This window comes from Elephas maximus, chromosome 5, assembly GCF_024166365.1.
Source record: "Elephas maximus indicus isolate mEleMax1 chromosome 5, mEleMax1 primary haplotype, whole genome shotgun sequence".
Lineage (NCBI taxonomy): Eukaryota > Metazoa > Chordata > Mammalia > Proboscidea > Elephantidae > Elephas > Elephas maximus.
This window is the reverse complement of record NC_064823.1, coordinates 163,457,118-163,473,541: the sequence shown is the minus strand read 5'-3', so window position 1 is coordinate 163,473,541 and position 16,424 is coordinate 163,457,118. Positions and strand designations below refer to the sequence as shown.

The 16,424-nt window shown below is 52.7% G+C and overlaps 2 protein-coding genes across 2 annotated transcripts in view; one reads left to right on the top strand and one right to left on the bottom strand.

The window, feature by feature from the left end:
• Positions 1-3,422: 3,422 nt before the first annotated feature.
• On the bottom strand, positions 3,423-6,318 carry LOC126076771 (uncharacterized). The gene is made up of 6 exons (XM_049885319.1): positions 6,224-6,318; positions 5,948-6,125; positions 5,453-5,827; positions 4,793-5,392; positions 4,493-4,732; positions 3,423-4,066 (listed from the first exon to the last, which is right to left on the bottom strand). The coding sequence occupies exons 1-6, from the start codon at positions 6,316-6,318 to the stop codon at positions 4,061-4,063; spliced, it is 1,494 nt and encodes a 497-aa protein (XP_049741276.1). The 3' UTR covers positions 3,423-4,060.
• TRMT44 (tRNA methyltransferase 44 homolog) overlaps positions 6,256-16,424 on the top strand; it is a 29,785-nt gene continuing 19,616 nt past the window's right edge. Inside the window, exons 1-5 of the mRNA XM_049886664.1 lie at positions 6,256-6,917; positions 8,978-9,092; positions 9,251-9,470; positions 14,395-14,463; positions 15,126-15,233. Coding sequence (XP_049742621.1) covers positions 6,317-6,917; positions 8,978-9,092; positions 9,251-9,470; positions 14,395-14,463; positions 15,126-15,233 — 1,113 coding nt within the window. The 5' untranslated portion in view covers positions 6,256-6,316. The remainder of the gene's footprint in view (positions 6,918-8,977; positions 9,093-9,250; positions 9,471-14,394; positions 14,464-15,125; positions 15,234-16,424) is intronic.

Sequence of the window (16,424 nt, the reverse complement as noted above, 5' to 3'; positions counted from 1 at the left end):
CTGTTCAGCATCACAGCAGTGTGTTCGTCTTCACTGACAGACTTGAGGTACATTGGCCGGAAATTGAACCCGAGTCTCCTGCATGGAAGGTAAGAATTCTAACCCTGAACCACCAGTGGCCCCGCAGTCGGGGTTACATTAGCCAGGGCCAGGATGTGGTAAAGCCTCAGAGCCACAGCGAGCCCGGAGACAGGAGAGCAGAGCCCAGAGAACAAGAGCTATGAGGGACTGAGCCACATTTAAAAGAAGAAGCACTGCTGCCATAGCTGAGAAATCAGCGTGGACACCATGCTTTCCCTGTAGTTGGCAAACTTTGCCCTTGACTTTTACAATCCTGACAAGTGCAGACATGTGATGGCCTTTGCAGGCACGAGAATCATGGGAGAAGAACTTGTTTTTTTTCCACTGCCAACAAACTACTATAATTTTGGGAACTGTTGCTTGTTCTATTTCCTGTCAAGAGGAGCCCTGGTGGCACAGTGGTTAAACACTCAGCTGCTAACTGGAAGGTCAGTGGGGTGAACCCACCAGCCGCTCGGAGGGAGAAAGATGTAGCAGTCTGCTTCTGTAAAGATTACAGCCTCGGAAACCCCGTGGGGTTCTACTGTGTCCTATAGGGTCACTGAGTCGGAGTAGGTTTTTTTTTTTTTTTTTTCTTTTTGGCTTTCTGTAAATACCTGCTGTGCCTTGTATTTGGACAAGTTTTTCTGAAGCCTGGACTCCTCTGCAAGTTCTTTTAAAACATCATTTCTATTTAACTGAATTGTCAGTGAGTTCTCTGTTCGCAGCACATTTGCTTCAAGATATCAAGGGCCCTACAGAGTAAACAACTCCCCCCAGTGCTGCTTTGACCTCTGAACCCTGCGCACACCTTAAATGCTGCACTTAACCACATTCCACAGCCACCGTCTTGTTCATGTGGCTTCCTCCCCCAGTGGCCGGAAGTCCAGGTCCCCGTACACACTAGAGGCTTAGACAGATTTGTGGTGGTGACTGGTGTGCTCTGGGTTGTCCAAACACCGTTAGACAGCATAAAAACCAACCGCAGTGTGAAAGACTGCATGGGCTGGAGAAAGCCCGTGCATCTGTGAGGTTATCCAAACCAAAAACCAAACCCACCGTCAGAGAGTCGATTCCAACTCGTAGAGACCCTATTGGACAGAGTAGAAATACCCCAAAGGGTTTCCTGGGCTATAAATCTTTACGGAAGCAAACTGCCACGTCTTTCTCCCACACAGTGGCTGGTGGGTTCGAACCGCTGACCTTTTGGTTAGCAGCTGAGCGCTGCACCACCAGGGCTCCTCTGTGAGGTTATACCGTTCATTTATCTTTTACTTAATTCCACAGATATTTGACTGAGGAGCTTCTCCCTTATAAGTCACTTGATGAGTTAGTTTTCCCTTCTCTTTGGTTGTGAGAGCAGCTTTATGTTGTTGCTCTGTTAGCTGCTATTGAGTCAATCCTCAACTCATGACGACGCTCACGCACAACGGAATAGAACGCTGCCTGGTCCTGCGCCATCTCCATGATCGCTGTGGATCAGACTGACGTGATCCTGTGGTGCGATTAACTAGTTTAGTGTGGCCTTTCTAGCCATGGTCTTGTAACTCCCACCCAGGTGACTGGGAGCACCTATGTGACAGAGTAATCGTGACCCACCAAGGGGACTGGTCAGTTTTGTCATCCGGCTGGGCTTGAAATGAGGCACCCCAGAGGCAGGAAAAAGCCCACCACCCCCAAGGAAGGAGAGACCAGCAGGAGACACCTGGCAGCAGGAGACGGCATCGTGGGTTTCCTGGCCCACAGAGGGAGAAAGCTAAGTGTCTTTGGGCAGAAGCCCAGGGCCAGGGAGAGACGTGCCTGCGGGCACAGCTGGGAAGGCACCGTACCCTGAGCCTTTCTGAGCCTGAATTGTAACTGTTACTTCCCTAATAAACCCCGTAATTGTAAGCATGGTCTCTGAGTTCCGTGCAGCCATTGCAATGAATTATCGAACAAAGCCGAGAGGGATGCAGGAGGGATGGCTGGGGTCAGGACTGGTAAAAATGGCAGAGAGAAAGGGTGTGTCTGACCCCTGCCTCATAGCGATCAGCCCTAGTTCTCTGATCTTTTTTCTTTTCCCCTTGTGAAGTTACAGGAGTTCAGACGCTGTCCCCTCGCCGTTTATACAGATCCAGGGGGTTTTCCCTGGCTGATTTTCTGAAGTAGATTGTCAGGTCTTTCATCCTAGTCCATCTTAGTCAGGAAGCTCAGCTGAACTCTGTTCGGCATCACAGCACCACGCAGGCCTCCAACGACAGACTGGCGGTGCCTGTGCGCGAGGTACTCTGGCTGGGAATTGAAGCTGGGTCTTCCACATGGAAGGTGAGAACCCTACCACTGAATCGCCACTGCTCCCATTTTAGAGAATGGCAAATCCCAGCCGAGGGACTGCAGGACAAAAAGAAGGAAGGAGGAATCTTTGACGTTTTACCCACATTACCCTTTCATAATGCAGAACGGCTCCACAGGGTTTTCATAGCTGTGACCTTTTGGAAGATCGGACCTTTCTTCCGAGGCAGCTCTAGGTGGATTCAACCCACCAACCTTCTGGTTAGTAGACAAGTGCTTAACTGATTATGCCACCCAGCAACGTCATGAGTTGGAATCGTCTTGATGGCAACTGGTTAACTGTCTCTGTTCCTCCTGGGGACCCACAGGGGACAGGCGACTTTCAGGGCTAAGAAACACCCGTGGCAGTGCCCAGGCAGAGGAATGCACCTCGCTGTAACTCTCCCACAAAAGAAAGCAAATCAGAATGCAAGCAGAAAAAAAAATGGTTTCATTGCTGTTGTGCGCCATGGAGTCAATTCCGACTCGCAGCGGCCCCACAGGACAAGAATAGAACTGCACCACAGGGTTTCTTGGCTGTAACCTTCAAAGAAGCAGATTGACAGGTCTTTCTTTTTCGAAGCCACGTAACAGTAATTTTGAACATTCACTAACTTAGGTTCCTTGACTTTGTTACCACAATGTCACAAGTTAGAGGCGCCTGCTGCAAACCGCCAATTCTCGAGACAGGGGTGAGGTGGGTAGCAAGAGCTTTATTAGATATACCAGCATATGGAGATGGGGGGAATGACCTCCTCCTAAAGCTGTCTGTCTCTCCCAAATGGAGACTGGCTCAAAGATTTATAGGGCAAAATCACAGGTTTCAGGAACTTGTGGAATGTCTTTCTCTCCTGGGGTGGTTCTGGTGATCATGGTCCCAAGGTATCAGCTCATCTCTCCAGGGCGTGACTGTTCTCCTGGGTGATTCTGATGGTTATGGTCCCAAGGTATCATCTCAGCTGCCCAGGTGATGACCGGTCTCCTGGGGTGATGTTGGTGGCCACAAAACTTTCTCAGATCGTATCATTTGTTTTTACAGCCTGAAAAAGACATTAGTCATTAGTAAAAATTCAACAGGAAAAGAGGAACTGAGCACTCAAGAATAAGTTTAGAAGAGAGAAAAATGGTGTCGGTCCCGTTAATGTCATGACGGAGCAGCCTGTCTCAACTTGTCAGTAAACAACACTGGAGACAATCGGCTAGATGCCAAATCTGCTCTCTTGGACGATCTTTAAAACAAACCACACCCAGTGCCGCTGAGTCAATTCCGACTCATAATGGACTCATAGCGACCCTATAGGACAGAGTAGAACTGCCCTATAGAGATTCCAAGGAGCGCTTGGTGGATTTGAACTGCGACTCTTTGGTTTGCAGCCCTGGCACTTTAACACTATGCCACCAGGTTTTCTGGACGAGCTTTATGAGTCTGTAAATCTTTCATGTCCAGAATTCTCTTTCGAAGCTCAGCTTCAATCCTGACAACCTGGTACCAACACGTCTTGGATGGATCCGCAGGGCATAAGGGCAAAGGTTAAGCTCCTCAGCCAAGAAGGCTACAGGTGGATTTCTGCTCCTTTTCAGGCCTTGGGCTCCAGTCTTCCCCCCGCCTCGCATGCTCTGCTCCCAGCCTCTAGGGTTCACCGCGTCTTCCCAAAGAGAGATCTCCTGGGCCGTTCGTCCTAACCCGGCCTCATGCGTTCACCGCGTCTTCCCATACGGGGCTCTCCTGGGCTGTTTGTCCTAACCCGGACTCATACGTTCACCGCGTCTTCCCATAAGGGGATCTCCCGGGCCGTTCCTCCTAACCGGCCTCTTAGGTTCGCCGCGTCTTTCCATACAGGGATCTCCTGGGCCGTTTGTCCTAACCCGGCCTCGTAGGTTCACCGTGTCTTCCCAAAGGGGTATCTCCTGGGTCGTTCGTCCTAACCCGGCCTCATAGGTTCACCGCGTCTTCCCAAACGGGGATCTCCTGGGCTGTTCCTCCTAACCCGGCCTCGTAGGTTCACTGCGTTTTCCCACACAGGGATTCCCTGGGTCATTCGTCCTAACCCAGCCTCGTAGGTTCGCCGCGCCTTCCCATATGGGGATCCCCTGAGCCGTTCGCCGTAACCTGGCCTCGTAGGTTCACCACGTCTTCCCACACGGGGATCCCCTGGGCCGTTCGTCCTAACCCGGCCTGTAGGTTCACCGCGTCTTCCCACACGGGGATCCCCTGGGCCGTTCGTCCTAGCCCGGCCTGTAGGTTCACCGCGTCTTCGCACACGGGGATCCCCTGGGCCGTTCGCCCTATCCCGGCCTGTAGGTTCACCGCGTCTTCCCACACGGGGATCCCCTGGGCCGTTCGCCCTATCCCGGCCTGTAGGTTCACCGCGTCTTCCCACACGGGGATCCCCTGGGCCGTTCGTCCTAACCCGGCTTGTAGGTTCACCGCGTCTTCGCACACGGGGATCCCCTGGGCCGTTCGCCCTATCCCGGCCTGTAGGTTCACCGCGTCTTCGCACACGGGGATCCCCTGGGCCGTTCGCCCTATCCCGGCCTGTAGGTTCACCGCGTCTTCGCACACGGGGATCCCCTGGGCCGTTCGCCCTAACCCGGCCTGTAGGTTCACCGCGTCTTCGCACACGGGGATCCCCTGGGCCGTTCGCCCTATCCCGGCCTGTAGGTTCACCGCGTCTTCGCACACGGGGATCCCCTGGGCCGTTCGCCCTAACCCGGCCTGTAGGTTCACCGCGTCTTCCCACACGGGGATCCCCTGGGCCGTTCGCCCTAACCCGGCCTGTAGGTTCACCGCGTCTTCGCACACGGGGATCCCCTGGGCCGTTCGCCCTATCCCGGCCTGTAGGTTCACCGCGTCTTCGCACACGGGGATCCCCTGGGCCGTTCGCCCTATCCCGGCCTGTAGGTTCACCGCGTCTTCCCACACGGGGATCCCCTGGGCCGTTCGCCCTAACCCGGCCTGTAGGTTCACCGCGTCTTCGCACACGGGGATCCCCTGGGCCGTTCGCCCTATCCCGGCCTGTAGGTTCACCGCGTCTTCACACACGGGGATCCCCTGGGCCGTTCGCCCTATCCCGGCCTGTAGGTTCACCGCGTCTTCCCACACGGGGATCCCCTGGGCCGTTCGCCCTAACCCGGCCTGTAGGTTCACCGCGTCTTCGCACACGGGGATCCCCTGGGCCGTTCGCCCTAACCCGGCCTGTAGGTTCACCGCGTCTTCGCACACGGGGATCCCCTGGGCCGTTCGCCCTAACCCGGCCTGTAGGTTCACCGCGTCTTCGCACACGGGGATCCCCTGGGCCGTTCGCCCTAGCCCGGCCTGTAGGTTCACCGCGTCTTCGCACACGGGGATCCCCTGGGCCGTTCGCCCTATCCCGGCCTGTAGGTTCACCGCGTCTTCGCACACGGGGATCCCCTGGGCCGTTCCCCCTAACTCAGGTGCAGCCCCCGTTCCGCGCAGCTACGCGCTGCCTCCTCCGTGCGGCGCTGTGACAGGTCCTGGTCGTCAGGCCAGCGGGGACGGCCGGCACACAAACACGGGCCTCCCGCCGAGACGCGGAGAACTGCACCCCTGCGCCACCACGGCCCCCAGGCCCCTGGCCGCGTCGCGCAGCGCCCGCTCGGCGCCCCTGTCGCATCCGGCCTCCCCTCCGCCCGCCGCGCCCCGGCCATGTCCGCGCCTGCGCACTGGGCCCACCAGAGGCCGGGGCTGCGCCCTCCGTAGTGGCGTTGCGCGCACCGCAGCGACGAACGGAGCCCTTTCGCGAACACGCACACGGCCAGGCACACCGCATGAGGAAACGTACGTCATTTCCTGGCGCGGTTCCTTTCCCCGACCCGCCCCCCGCCCCGTGACGTCAAGCGCTGCGACGCCGGCGCGCGGGTGGCGTTATCGCCCCGCGCCGTCTCATCGCGCCGCGCCGCCCCGGGCCTTGGGAGCAGCCCGATCATGGCGGAGGTGGGCCGGGTGGCGGTGCGCGACCCTGGCGCGCTGCTCCCGGGGGGCTTCTGGGCCGCCGTGGCCGTGTGGCTGGAGAGGCCCCAGGTGGCCAACAAGCGGTTGTACGGCGCCCGCTTGGAGGCCCGCCGGAGCGCCGCCCTGCCGCGCTCTGAGGCCCGCGGCCGCTGGCCGAGCGCAGTCCCCGGGCCCGAGGAGCGAGGAGCGGGACCCGGACCCAGCCAGGGGCCCCACGAGGGCAGCCCGAGCCCCGGACCGCGAGCAGTACCCGCGCAGGGCATGGCGGGGCGCGGGCCCGGGGAGGCCGAGGGCCGGCGCCAGCAAGGCGAGGAGCCGAGGGACCCCGGGCAGCCGAGCAGGGCTGGGGTCGGGGAGGCCGGCTTCCCCGCCTCGGAGCTGGATTCTCTCTGGGGAGATTTCTCCCGAAGCCTCGTCACCAGCAATGGGGAGATGCTGGCTTTCCTCGCCCGCTCCGAGTCCGCACCGCAGGAAGACGCGCCGCGCGACCTCGATGTAGTTCTCAGAACCATCATCCCGAAAACGACCCCCCAGGGCCAGCTCACTGCTCCGAGGAGAGAAATGGTCGTGCGAGGTAAGAGTGTTTTTGGTAGTGGTAAGATGCAGTAAGATGAAAACGCATTCACCTAGCCGGGGATCAGTGAAAAGGCATTAGTATGTGCCGGTTCTTTGCAATGTCGTAGGGAGTTTGCAGTTTGACATTGCTTTGCCTATTAAACAAGGTCCTCACATACTCACATCAGGGACCTAAGGACTGGAAGCTCCACTCAGGTCACCCAGCCACCCGCGACAGGGGTCCAGAGATAACTGGTACCTCCCAGTCCTTACAGCAGAAACTTTGGGTGTCCATGGTCCGTCTGCAGAACCCACCCACCTTAAGAATCATATGGGACTCTATCAAGAGAAATAATCTATGAGTGATTGAAGTACCAGAACAGGGAGAGATAACGGAAAATACAGAGAAAATTGTTGAAGATTTGTTGGCAGAAAACTTCCTTGATTTTTTGAAAGATGAGAAGGTATCTATCCAAGATGCTCATCGAATTCCACATAAGGTAGATCTTAAAAGAAAGTCACCGAGACATATTATAATCAAACTTGCCAAAACCAAAGCTAAAGAGAGAATTACAAGAGCAGTGAGGGATAAACGAAAAGTCACCTACAAGGGAGAGTCGATAAGAATAAGCTCGGACTACTCGGCAGAAACCATGCAGGCAAGAAGTCAATGGGATGGCTTTTTTTTTTTTAGGGCATAGAAATGTGTGTCCTTAATACAGAGAATGGAGCGATTGATTTGGCAGTGTCTGGAAGGCTTCAGGGAGAAGATGAAGGATGTGCTGGGTGTCGCTTGAAGAGCAGGAATTCAGCAGGTGGCTTAGATGAGGACAGTGGTGGTTCGGGGGTAGAACTCTCGCCTTCCACACCAGCCAGTGCATCCCGTGCGCACCCACCACCCATTTGTCAGTGGAGCCTTGCGTGATGCTGAAAAGGTCTCAGCAGAGCTTCGAGACAGACAGATTAGGAAGAAAGACCTGCTGGTCTGCTTCTGAAAATCAACCAGTGAAAACCCTGTGAATCACAGTGGTCTGATCCACAGCCAATCACAGGGAAAACGCAGGACCCGACAATGTTTCATTCTGTTGTGCACGAGGTGAGTCGGGCTGACTTGACGGCAGCTAACAACAACAGATAGATTAAGGAGATGCTAAATAATTTCTAAGAGTAGAAACAACATTAAAACAATGCTACCTGTACCCGAACCCGTTGCCTTCAAGTTGATTCCAGTGCATAGCAACTCTGTAGGACAGAGTAGGTCTGTCCCACAAAGCTTGCAAGGCTGTAATCTTTACGGAAGTAGAGCGCCACATCTTTATCCTGCAGAGTGGCTGGTGGGTTCAAACCACCAACCTTTCAGTTACCAGCCAAGTGCTTTAACCACTGCACCACCAGGGCTCCTCGTTATGAGATAAGTTGTAAAGTTAGCATGAGAGTTAAGTATAAAAAAGGAAACTTAAAAGGGAATACTTAGCACTTGCAGCCTACACGTCCTCTCTGGCCTGGAGCGCTCCGAGCTCTGGAACACTCCTTCCTGCTGGGCTTGTCATGGGAGGGTGCAGAGTGCCTGCGAGGCGTAAGGCTCCACAGCACAAAGCCTTGCCCGGGAGGAGGGCCTAGAAGGACGTTTGCCTGTCTGAACTGGCCCCTGGTGTTGGCAGTTTGCTGTGTTCCATTCCCATCTGGAGATCATGGCCAGAGGTTGTCCTGGTGTCTCAGGCAGTGACAGTTTGTCCTGGTCCCAGGCTGCAGCTCTCAAGCCTGCGAAGCTCCACGTCGCTGGCACTTGCCTTGATTTGGCGAGAACATCACACATGCCTCGCTGGTCCCAGGTCATGTGTCCCCCTAACCAGGACCTGTTGTCCGTTCCTGCCTTGTGCCTGGTGCGCTCTAGGCACTGGGATACGGTAGCAACAAAGCACCAGGGCATCTGTGTTCTCCTGGGAACTGACGAGAGTAGCGCACTGGGGAGAGCTGCTGGTGAGGTAGAAGGCAGGGCGACGTATTTTTCACTATTTTCGTGCCCTTCTGATGAGACACTGAACTGAGCAGCGTTAATTTATCATCTTTTTTTCCTAGATGTTCTCGGTGGAACCCTCACTTTCTTACCTTTGGAAGAAGACGCCGAAGGGAATTTAAAAGTTAAGATCAGCAACGTATATCAAATTCAGCTCAGTCGTGGCCGGCATGAGTGGTAAGAACTAAATGACTAATTTGTTTTTCAATATTTTGTGGTTTCAGTAGCTTATCCTTTAGGTAGCTTGAAGATTCTGCATCATTTGAGAGGTAAATGTATAAGTTAAAAATAATGTAAACCAGCTCTGCTTATTCATATTTCTCTTATTTTTAAAGGTTCATATCTGTTTTAATTTTCTGTCCAGAAAGATGGCATTCTGATGGAATTGTCTATCCTAAACCCATCTGGCTTGGAAAAGAGCTCCTGGCCAGGTTGGCCAAGTGGTCTGTCGAGAACAAGAAGAGCGAGTTTACAAGTACTCTGTCCCTAGTTTCCGTTGTGAAGTACAGCAAGCTCTACCAGGAACTGAAAGAGAAGTATAAAGAGATGGTTAAGGTAATTCCGGGGGAAGACCCGTGAGCCCCCCCCCCACCCCCCGCCATTTAAATGAGGTGGTATGATCACTCGAGGAAAGGTAGATTTGCTTTTCTGTAAACCCTCTGGTTTCACACAGATGCAGACAGCGAGTCAGAGTCGCCCTCGCGGTTCCCTGTGGCAGGCTCTTGTACATACTTAGGCTCAGACCATAGCCCCGCTTGCAGGTGTGGTAAGGAAAGGCTCTTTTTGTGGACGTCACCGATCTTAATAACAAGACCTTAGGTTTGCACAGCCAGTGTTCTCCATCTTTCAAAGCACTGGGGTAGTCCTGCTGCCGTGTGTTCGTCAAGGCGCAGGCCGACACAGAGACTGATGGCCGGCTGCTATTCGCGGTGGTGGCGCCGGCACACCAGCAGGGCCAGAGCACTGCCTCCCGACCCTGAACTGTTGGCTTTCTCATGCCCGGTCCGTGCTGTAGCCTCACGTAGTGAACAGGACAGTCATATTAGGGGCTCACCCTGACGTCCATTTGCCACATCTAGACATCTTGTGCGCCTGTCCTTGATTGCACAGTCCTGCTCCGGGCTGTGTTGCCCTGGACACACCGGTGGTGCAGGTGTTCTATGCTGCTTTGTGTACATCTCTCATCGGGAGAGACTGGTCCTGAATCTTTGCCTTTAGAACAAGTTTATATATAAAACCAAGACCAAAGCCAAACCCATTGCCGTTGAGCTGATTCTGACTCATAGCGACCCTATAGGACGGAGTAAAACTGCCCCACAGGGTTTCCAGGGAGCGGCTGGTGGGTTTGAACTGCCGACCTTTTGGTTAGCAGTCAAGCTTATATATGTTTCTTGTTTTTGCCACCAGAGAAGTAAAATCATTATATGTATTATCTGACCAGAGTGTAATTACGCTAGAAGTAATTTATAAAGATAACAGGAAAATTCCAAAGTGCTAGGAAATTAACCATTTCGTTCCTAAATACACCATAAAACCCTCTGCCATCGAGTCGATTCCGATGCATAGTGACCCTATGGGATAGAGTAGAACTGCCCCACAGGGTTTCCAAGGAGTGGCTGGTGGATTTGAACTGCTGACCTTTTGGTGAGTAGCCAAGCTTTTAACCACTGAGCCACCAGGGCTGCAGGTACACAGTAGGTAAAAAGAAATATTATAACGGATGTTAGAAAAAAATATATGTTTTTAAACATTTCCTTGTGCTTTTGGTGAAAGTTTACACGACAAGTGAAGCTTCCATTTCACAGCTTCTGCACAAATTGTTCAGTGGTATTGGTTATACAGTTCACAGCGTACAGACACCCTCATTTCCGTCCTGCTTGCTCTGTTGCCAGTCATCTAGTTTCCCTGCCCCGTTACCTTCTCATCTTTGCCTTAGAGTAGTTGTTGACCGTTTGGTCTCACTCTGATGGTTTGTGAAGGAGCAGCTGTGGTGTCATCCCCGTCTGACTGCAGGGAGAGTGAGAATCAGCTTCAGCCCAAAGCTGACCCCTGTGAGGTGGAGGTCAGACATACCGCCACTCTCCAGCCTTTTTACCAGTTCTGACACCCGCCGTCCCTCCCATGCCACTCTGCTTCTCTGCTGGCTTTGATAATTTGTTGCAGTGGCCACACAGAACTCACAGACCATACTCACAGTTAAGGGGTTTATTAGGGAAGCCACATGGGATTGGGATCAGTTTGGAAGTAACAAGAGTAACTCAGGATACAGATCTTCAATCAGGACAGCTTCTTTTCAGCTGCCGCCACCGGCCCACTCAGGCCTGACCTCGGCCTGTGCTTGGGCAAGCGTTACAGCTTTGTAGCTCCACCAGCAAGTGCCTGGAGGCACCCTACTCCACCAGCAAACCTGCTGCCGGAAGGCCCTCTGTTCTCTTGCTCTGTGGGTGGGCAAGCCGGTCTCCTGGTTCTGCTGCCACCACTCCAGTATTACAGCTCTCTCTCTGTCTCCTGGGTCCAGGGGGTTCTCAGTGCAGGGACCCCAGGCCCAAAGGATGTGCTCCGCTCCAGGCCCTTCTTGATGGTAGTGAGGTACCCCCTAATCTCTTTGGGATGGGTGCTTATGTAGGCATGTGGCTCGATTCTGTTGGGTGGATTTTATGCACCCTATTTGGATAATCATGCAAAAGTGGCTACAGCAGTATATCAACAGGGAACTGCCAGAAGTTCAGGCTGGTTCCAGAAGAGGACCTGGAACCAGGGGTATCATTGCTGATATCAGACGGATCCTGGCTGAAAGCAGAGAATACCAGAAGGATGTTTACCTGTGTTTTCTTGACTATGCAAAGGCATTTGACTGTGTGGATCATAACGAATTATGGATGACACTGCGAAGAATGGGAATTCCAGAACACTTAATTGTGCTCATGAAGAACCTGTCCGTAGATCAAGAGGCAGTTGTTGAGCAGATAATCCAGAAGCTGGACTGTATGAAGAATGGGGTGTCGGGATTGGAGGAAGACTCACTAACAACCTGTGTTATGCAGATAACACAACCTTGCTTGCTGAAAGTGAAGAGGTCTTGAAACACTTACTGATGAAGATCAAAGACTACAGTCTTTGGTATGGATTACACCTCAACATAAAACAAAAATTCTCACAATGGGACCAGTAAGCAACATCATGATAAACGGAGAAAAGATTGAGGTTGTCAAGGATTTCATTTTACTTGGATCCACAATCAACAGCCATGGAAGCAGCAGTCAAGAAATCAAAAGACGCATCGCATTGGGCAAATCTGCTGCAAAGGACGTCTTTAAAGTGTTGAAGAGCAAAGATGTCACCCTGAAGACCAAGGTGCACCTGACCCAGTCCATGGTATTTTCAGTAGCATCATATGCATGTGAAAGCTGGACAATGAATAAGGAAGACCGAAGAAGAGTTGCCGCCTTTGAATTGTGGTGTTGGCGAAGAATATTGAATATGCCATGGACTGCCAAAGAAGGAACAAATCTGTCTTGGAGGAAGTACAACCAGAATGCTCCTTAGAAGCAAGGATGGTGAGACTGCGTCTTACATACTTTGGACATGTTATCAGGAGGGACCGGTCCCTGGAGAAGGACATCGTGTGTGGTAAAGTAGAGGGTCAGCAAATAAGAGGAAGACCCTCAATGAGATGGATTGACACAGTGGCTGCAACAGTGGGCTCCAGCATAACAACGATTGTGAGGATGGCGGAGGACTGGGCAGTATTTGGTTCTGTTGTACTCAGTGGCACCTAACAACAGCAACATTTGTACAATAACTGATCAATTCCCTTGTAAGTGGCTCTATTTATTCGTATAATAGGTGACATTTTCTGCTGAAGGGGACTGGCTTCTTCCCTGGGCAAAAGTAACAAGCTTCTCCAAAGGACTAGGGCAACTAACATTTTATCAGAATCTCCCAGGCTACTTCCTTGCTCTGTCTGTTTCACAGAACCAAGGCAGAAGGCGACACAAACTCATTTTACCACAGCGGTACTCACAGGTGATGGTATTTTCTGAGCCAGTCTCTTATTTAGCTAAAAGGTGACCTCGGGATAGTTTTGGTTCAAGGTTGAAAGTACCTCAGAGCGATAGTCTCAGGGAGTCGCCTTGTCTCAACTTGTCCAGTAAGTCTGGACTTTTTAAGGATTTGAGGTTCTGTTCCACATTTTTCTCCTGTTGTATCAGGATTCACCTCCTGTGGCCCGGATCAGAGTGGTTAGTAGTGATAGCTGGGCACCATTGAGTTCTTCTGGTCTCAGCTCGATGAGGCCATGGTTCATGTACACAGTTAGTCCTACAGACCGATTTCTTCTCTGAGCCTTTGGTTCCCTCCTCTCTCTTTCGCTCCAGACAGATAGAGACCAATAGTTAGGCCTTCGATGGCCACTCACAAACTTTCAAGACCCCAGACACTACTCGCCAGACTGGAATGTAGAGTGTAAACTTTATGAACTATTTTATGCCAATTGACTGAAATGTCACCTGAGACTGTGGTCCTAAGCCTTTAAACCCAGAAAACCCATCCTATGAGGTGTTTGGTTATGTCTAAGAACTATCCGTAACCATACTTTCTGTGTGCTTGTCATGGATTGAATTGTGTCACCCCAAAAATGTGTGTATCAATCTGGCTAGGCCGTGATTCTTGGTATTGTGTGATTTTCGTATGTGTTGTACATCCTGCCTCTATGATGTTAATGAGGGAGGGTGGGCGGCAGTTGTGTTAGTGAGGCAGGACTCAATCTACAAGACTGGACTGTGTCTTGAGACAATCTCTTGACATATAAAAGAGATACATGAGCAGAACTGGGAACCCCATACCACCAAGAAAGCAGCGCTGGGAGCAGAGCGCGTCCTTTAGATCCGGGGTCCCTGCACAGAGAAGCTCCTAGTCTGGGGGAAGATTGATGAGAATGCTGACAGAGAGAGAAAGCCTTTCCCTGGAGCTGACGCCTCAAATTTGGGCTTTTAGCCTACTTTACTGTGAGGAAATAAATTTCTCTTTGTTAAGGCCATCCGCTTGTGGTATTTTTGTTACAGCAACGCTAGATGACTAAGACAGGGCTTTATTGTATATTTGAACATACGTGCAAGTACACCCATAAGTTTACATAGATACACGCACACATGCGTACACACATATACATACTTGTATGCACCTGTACATGTAAATGCTTACGTATGTACATAGGTAACCACACACGTCTCTTTCTTTTGATTGTGGTTGCAAACTGGTGTATGTCGTAGCATTTACCAGAAGCGCCCTTCTTTCTTGTGTGCTTCCTAGTGGTGTCATTTGTCTTGGTCACACTGTGCCCACCTCACCCACATTCTGCACACACCTTTATTTTATTACGTGGTTCGTCTTCGTTAACTTACACTGCCAGGGGTCGCTCCGGTGTTGTGAGATGGTGAGGAAATGAAGCCGTAGTTCACACGTGTGCTTTAAATTGTAGGTGTGGCCTGAAGTGACCGACCCTGAAAAGTTTGTGTATGAAGATGTGGCCATCGCCACATACCTGCTGGTAAGGCTTCCTGTGGCCTGCGTCTGCGTGGCGTGGCAAAGGCTGCTGCCGGCCGGCCATCGAGGCCACGACTGACGGTCAGCTTGTGGCTGTCGTGGGGCTGTCACATGTGACGGTGTTGCTGTGTGGGGTGCTGTGGCATGAAAATAGAAGGAACTTGAATGTGAATGAACCACAGAGTGCTGGCTGGCCTGGTCCATCAGGCGTGGCCCCTGACTAATAAGCTTGATTTTCATGTCTATAAGACGCCTAGGCTAGATGATTTCCAATTTCCTTTCAACTGCAGTTCTCTCAAGACTTTTTAAAGAAATAGCGTTTTCGTTTCTGATTATCAAAGTACACAGAATCTGAAAAATACAGGCCAAACCCCCAAGATGACCCTTTTAATGTGGACTCTGAGTGGAAGAAGAGAGGTTTAGGTGCCCCACGCAGGCCTGAGGGCTGTCAGCACTGTCCCCCATGGGGAGCAGACCAGGCCTGCCCTGCTTGTCTGTGTGTGGTCTGTGACGAGGCTCAGACCGTAAAAGGACCTGGCTGTCTGGTTGTGGACGTGGGATTTGTAATCCCAGTGGGGCCTGTGTCTGAAATTTTCTTGGATAGATTGGACTACGAACTGGCCTTTCCTTCTTTTTTTAGTTTTGCTTTTTTTCCTGTTTACTTAGATCCTGTGGGAAGAAGAGCGAGCTGAGTGGGGAGTGACCAAGAAGCAGTCGTTCGTGGACCTGGGCTGCGGGAACGGCCTCCTGGTGCACATCCTTCGCCGTGCCGGGGTAACGCACAACTCAAGCCCCTTCTCCAGGGTGTCTGCAAGTCACGCCCAAGGTCTGCTGGTAGTTGTTCCTGCTGGTACAGTCTCAGTTCTGAGCCTGGCTGGCTCTCAGAATAGTGACTAATTAAAAACTCCTGTTCATTTGTGAAACGGGGGAAAAACCGGTGACCTCATTAGACCCTGAGAGCAGTCCCTGGGGCATTCCCGTGTGAGCCTGTAAAATGACGGGCTCGCAGCAGCAGCAGCATCTGTGCCTTTGCTGTAGGTTTTTTTTCCTCTGAAAACGTACCACTTCAGGGCGTTGCTCGGGGATGAAGGGTCAGGCGGGACCTGCCCTCGAGAAGCTTCTGTTCTGGTGTGGTAAGCCAATCACACACACAGCTACATGGGCGGCGTGGCACGGGGCTTTGCACCTGTTGACTAGCTGTCTGCAGTGAGGGATCAAGGCAGTGAGGTGCTTAGGATGGGACCCGGCCTGCAGAGCTTGGTGAGTGTGTGCGGGTGCACCCTGTGCTGAGCGTCTCCCTACCTCACACTCCTCCCAGTGTAGCCGGTGCCCTGGGTGCTGTTTCCCCGCTGTGAGCAGAGGGCACAGGCCAGCCTGGGGTTCACAGCCCGATCTGCCTGACCCCAGAGCTGCTCGTCTTCCTGCTGAGCCTCCACCTACTGGGACAGATGTGTGCTCACAGCTGCGGGAGTGTGACATGGGGCTGTTGATGCGCACTCTTGGAGGTGTTTTATAAAAGAAGGAGTTTGTGGCTGTAATCCCTGTACCCAGGCTGGCTGTCGGTGTTGGCACGTTAGGTGGTGATTTGGAAGTCGGTGTGTGGTGGCAGTGGGAAGTGCCTCACGCCCCCTCCTCCTAGACATGGACACAGGGTGGCCCCATGAGATCTAAAGGCTCATGGTCATGGGCTGTGGGTGGTGGTCACTGCTGACAGAAGTGACCTGACAGGACCAGCCGTGGTTCGGTTGGAAAGCAGAAGGGCAGTGCCCAGGAATCTGAACTGGACTGAGGGCTGAGAGCTGGGCTCATGTTTTCCAGTAGTCCTGGTCCCGGCCCTGGTCCTGGTCCCGGTCCCGGTCCCGGGAAGCATTTCTAGATGAAAGGACGCTATGGTCAGACACAGGAGCCACCTCGGCTTCATGGCCCTGGGAGGACTCGTGGTGACCATGAGTGGAGCGCAGGGGC

Coding starts and splice junctions, on each gene's coding strand:
- LOC126076771 (XM_049885319.1), bottom strand. CDS start 6,318: ATGATCGGGCTGCTCCCAAGGCCCGGGGCGGCGCGGCGCGATGAGACG. Junction 6,126..6,223: donor CCGGCGTCGCAGCGCTTGAC/GTCACGGGGCGG, acceptor TGTTCGCGAAAG/GGCTCCGTTCGTCGCTGCGG. Junction 5,828..5,947: donor CCAGGGGCCTGGGGGCCGTG/GTGGCGCAGGGG, acceptor GGCAGCGCGTAG/CTGCGCGGAACGGGGGCTGC.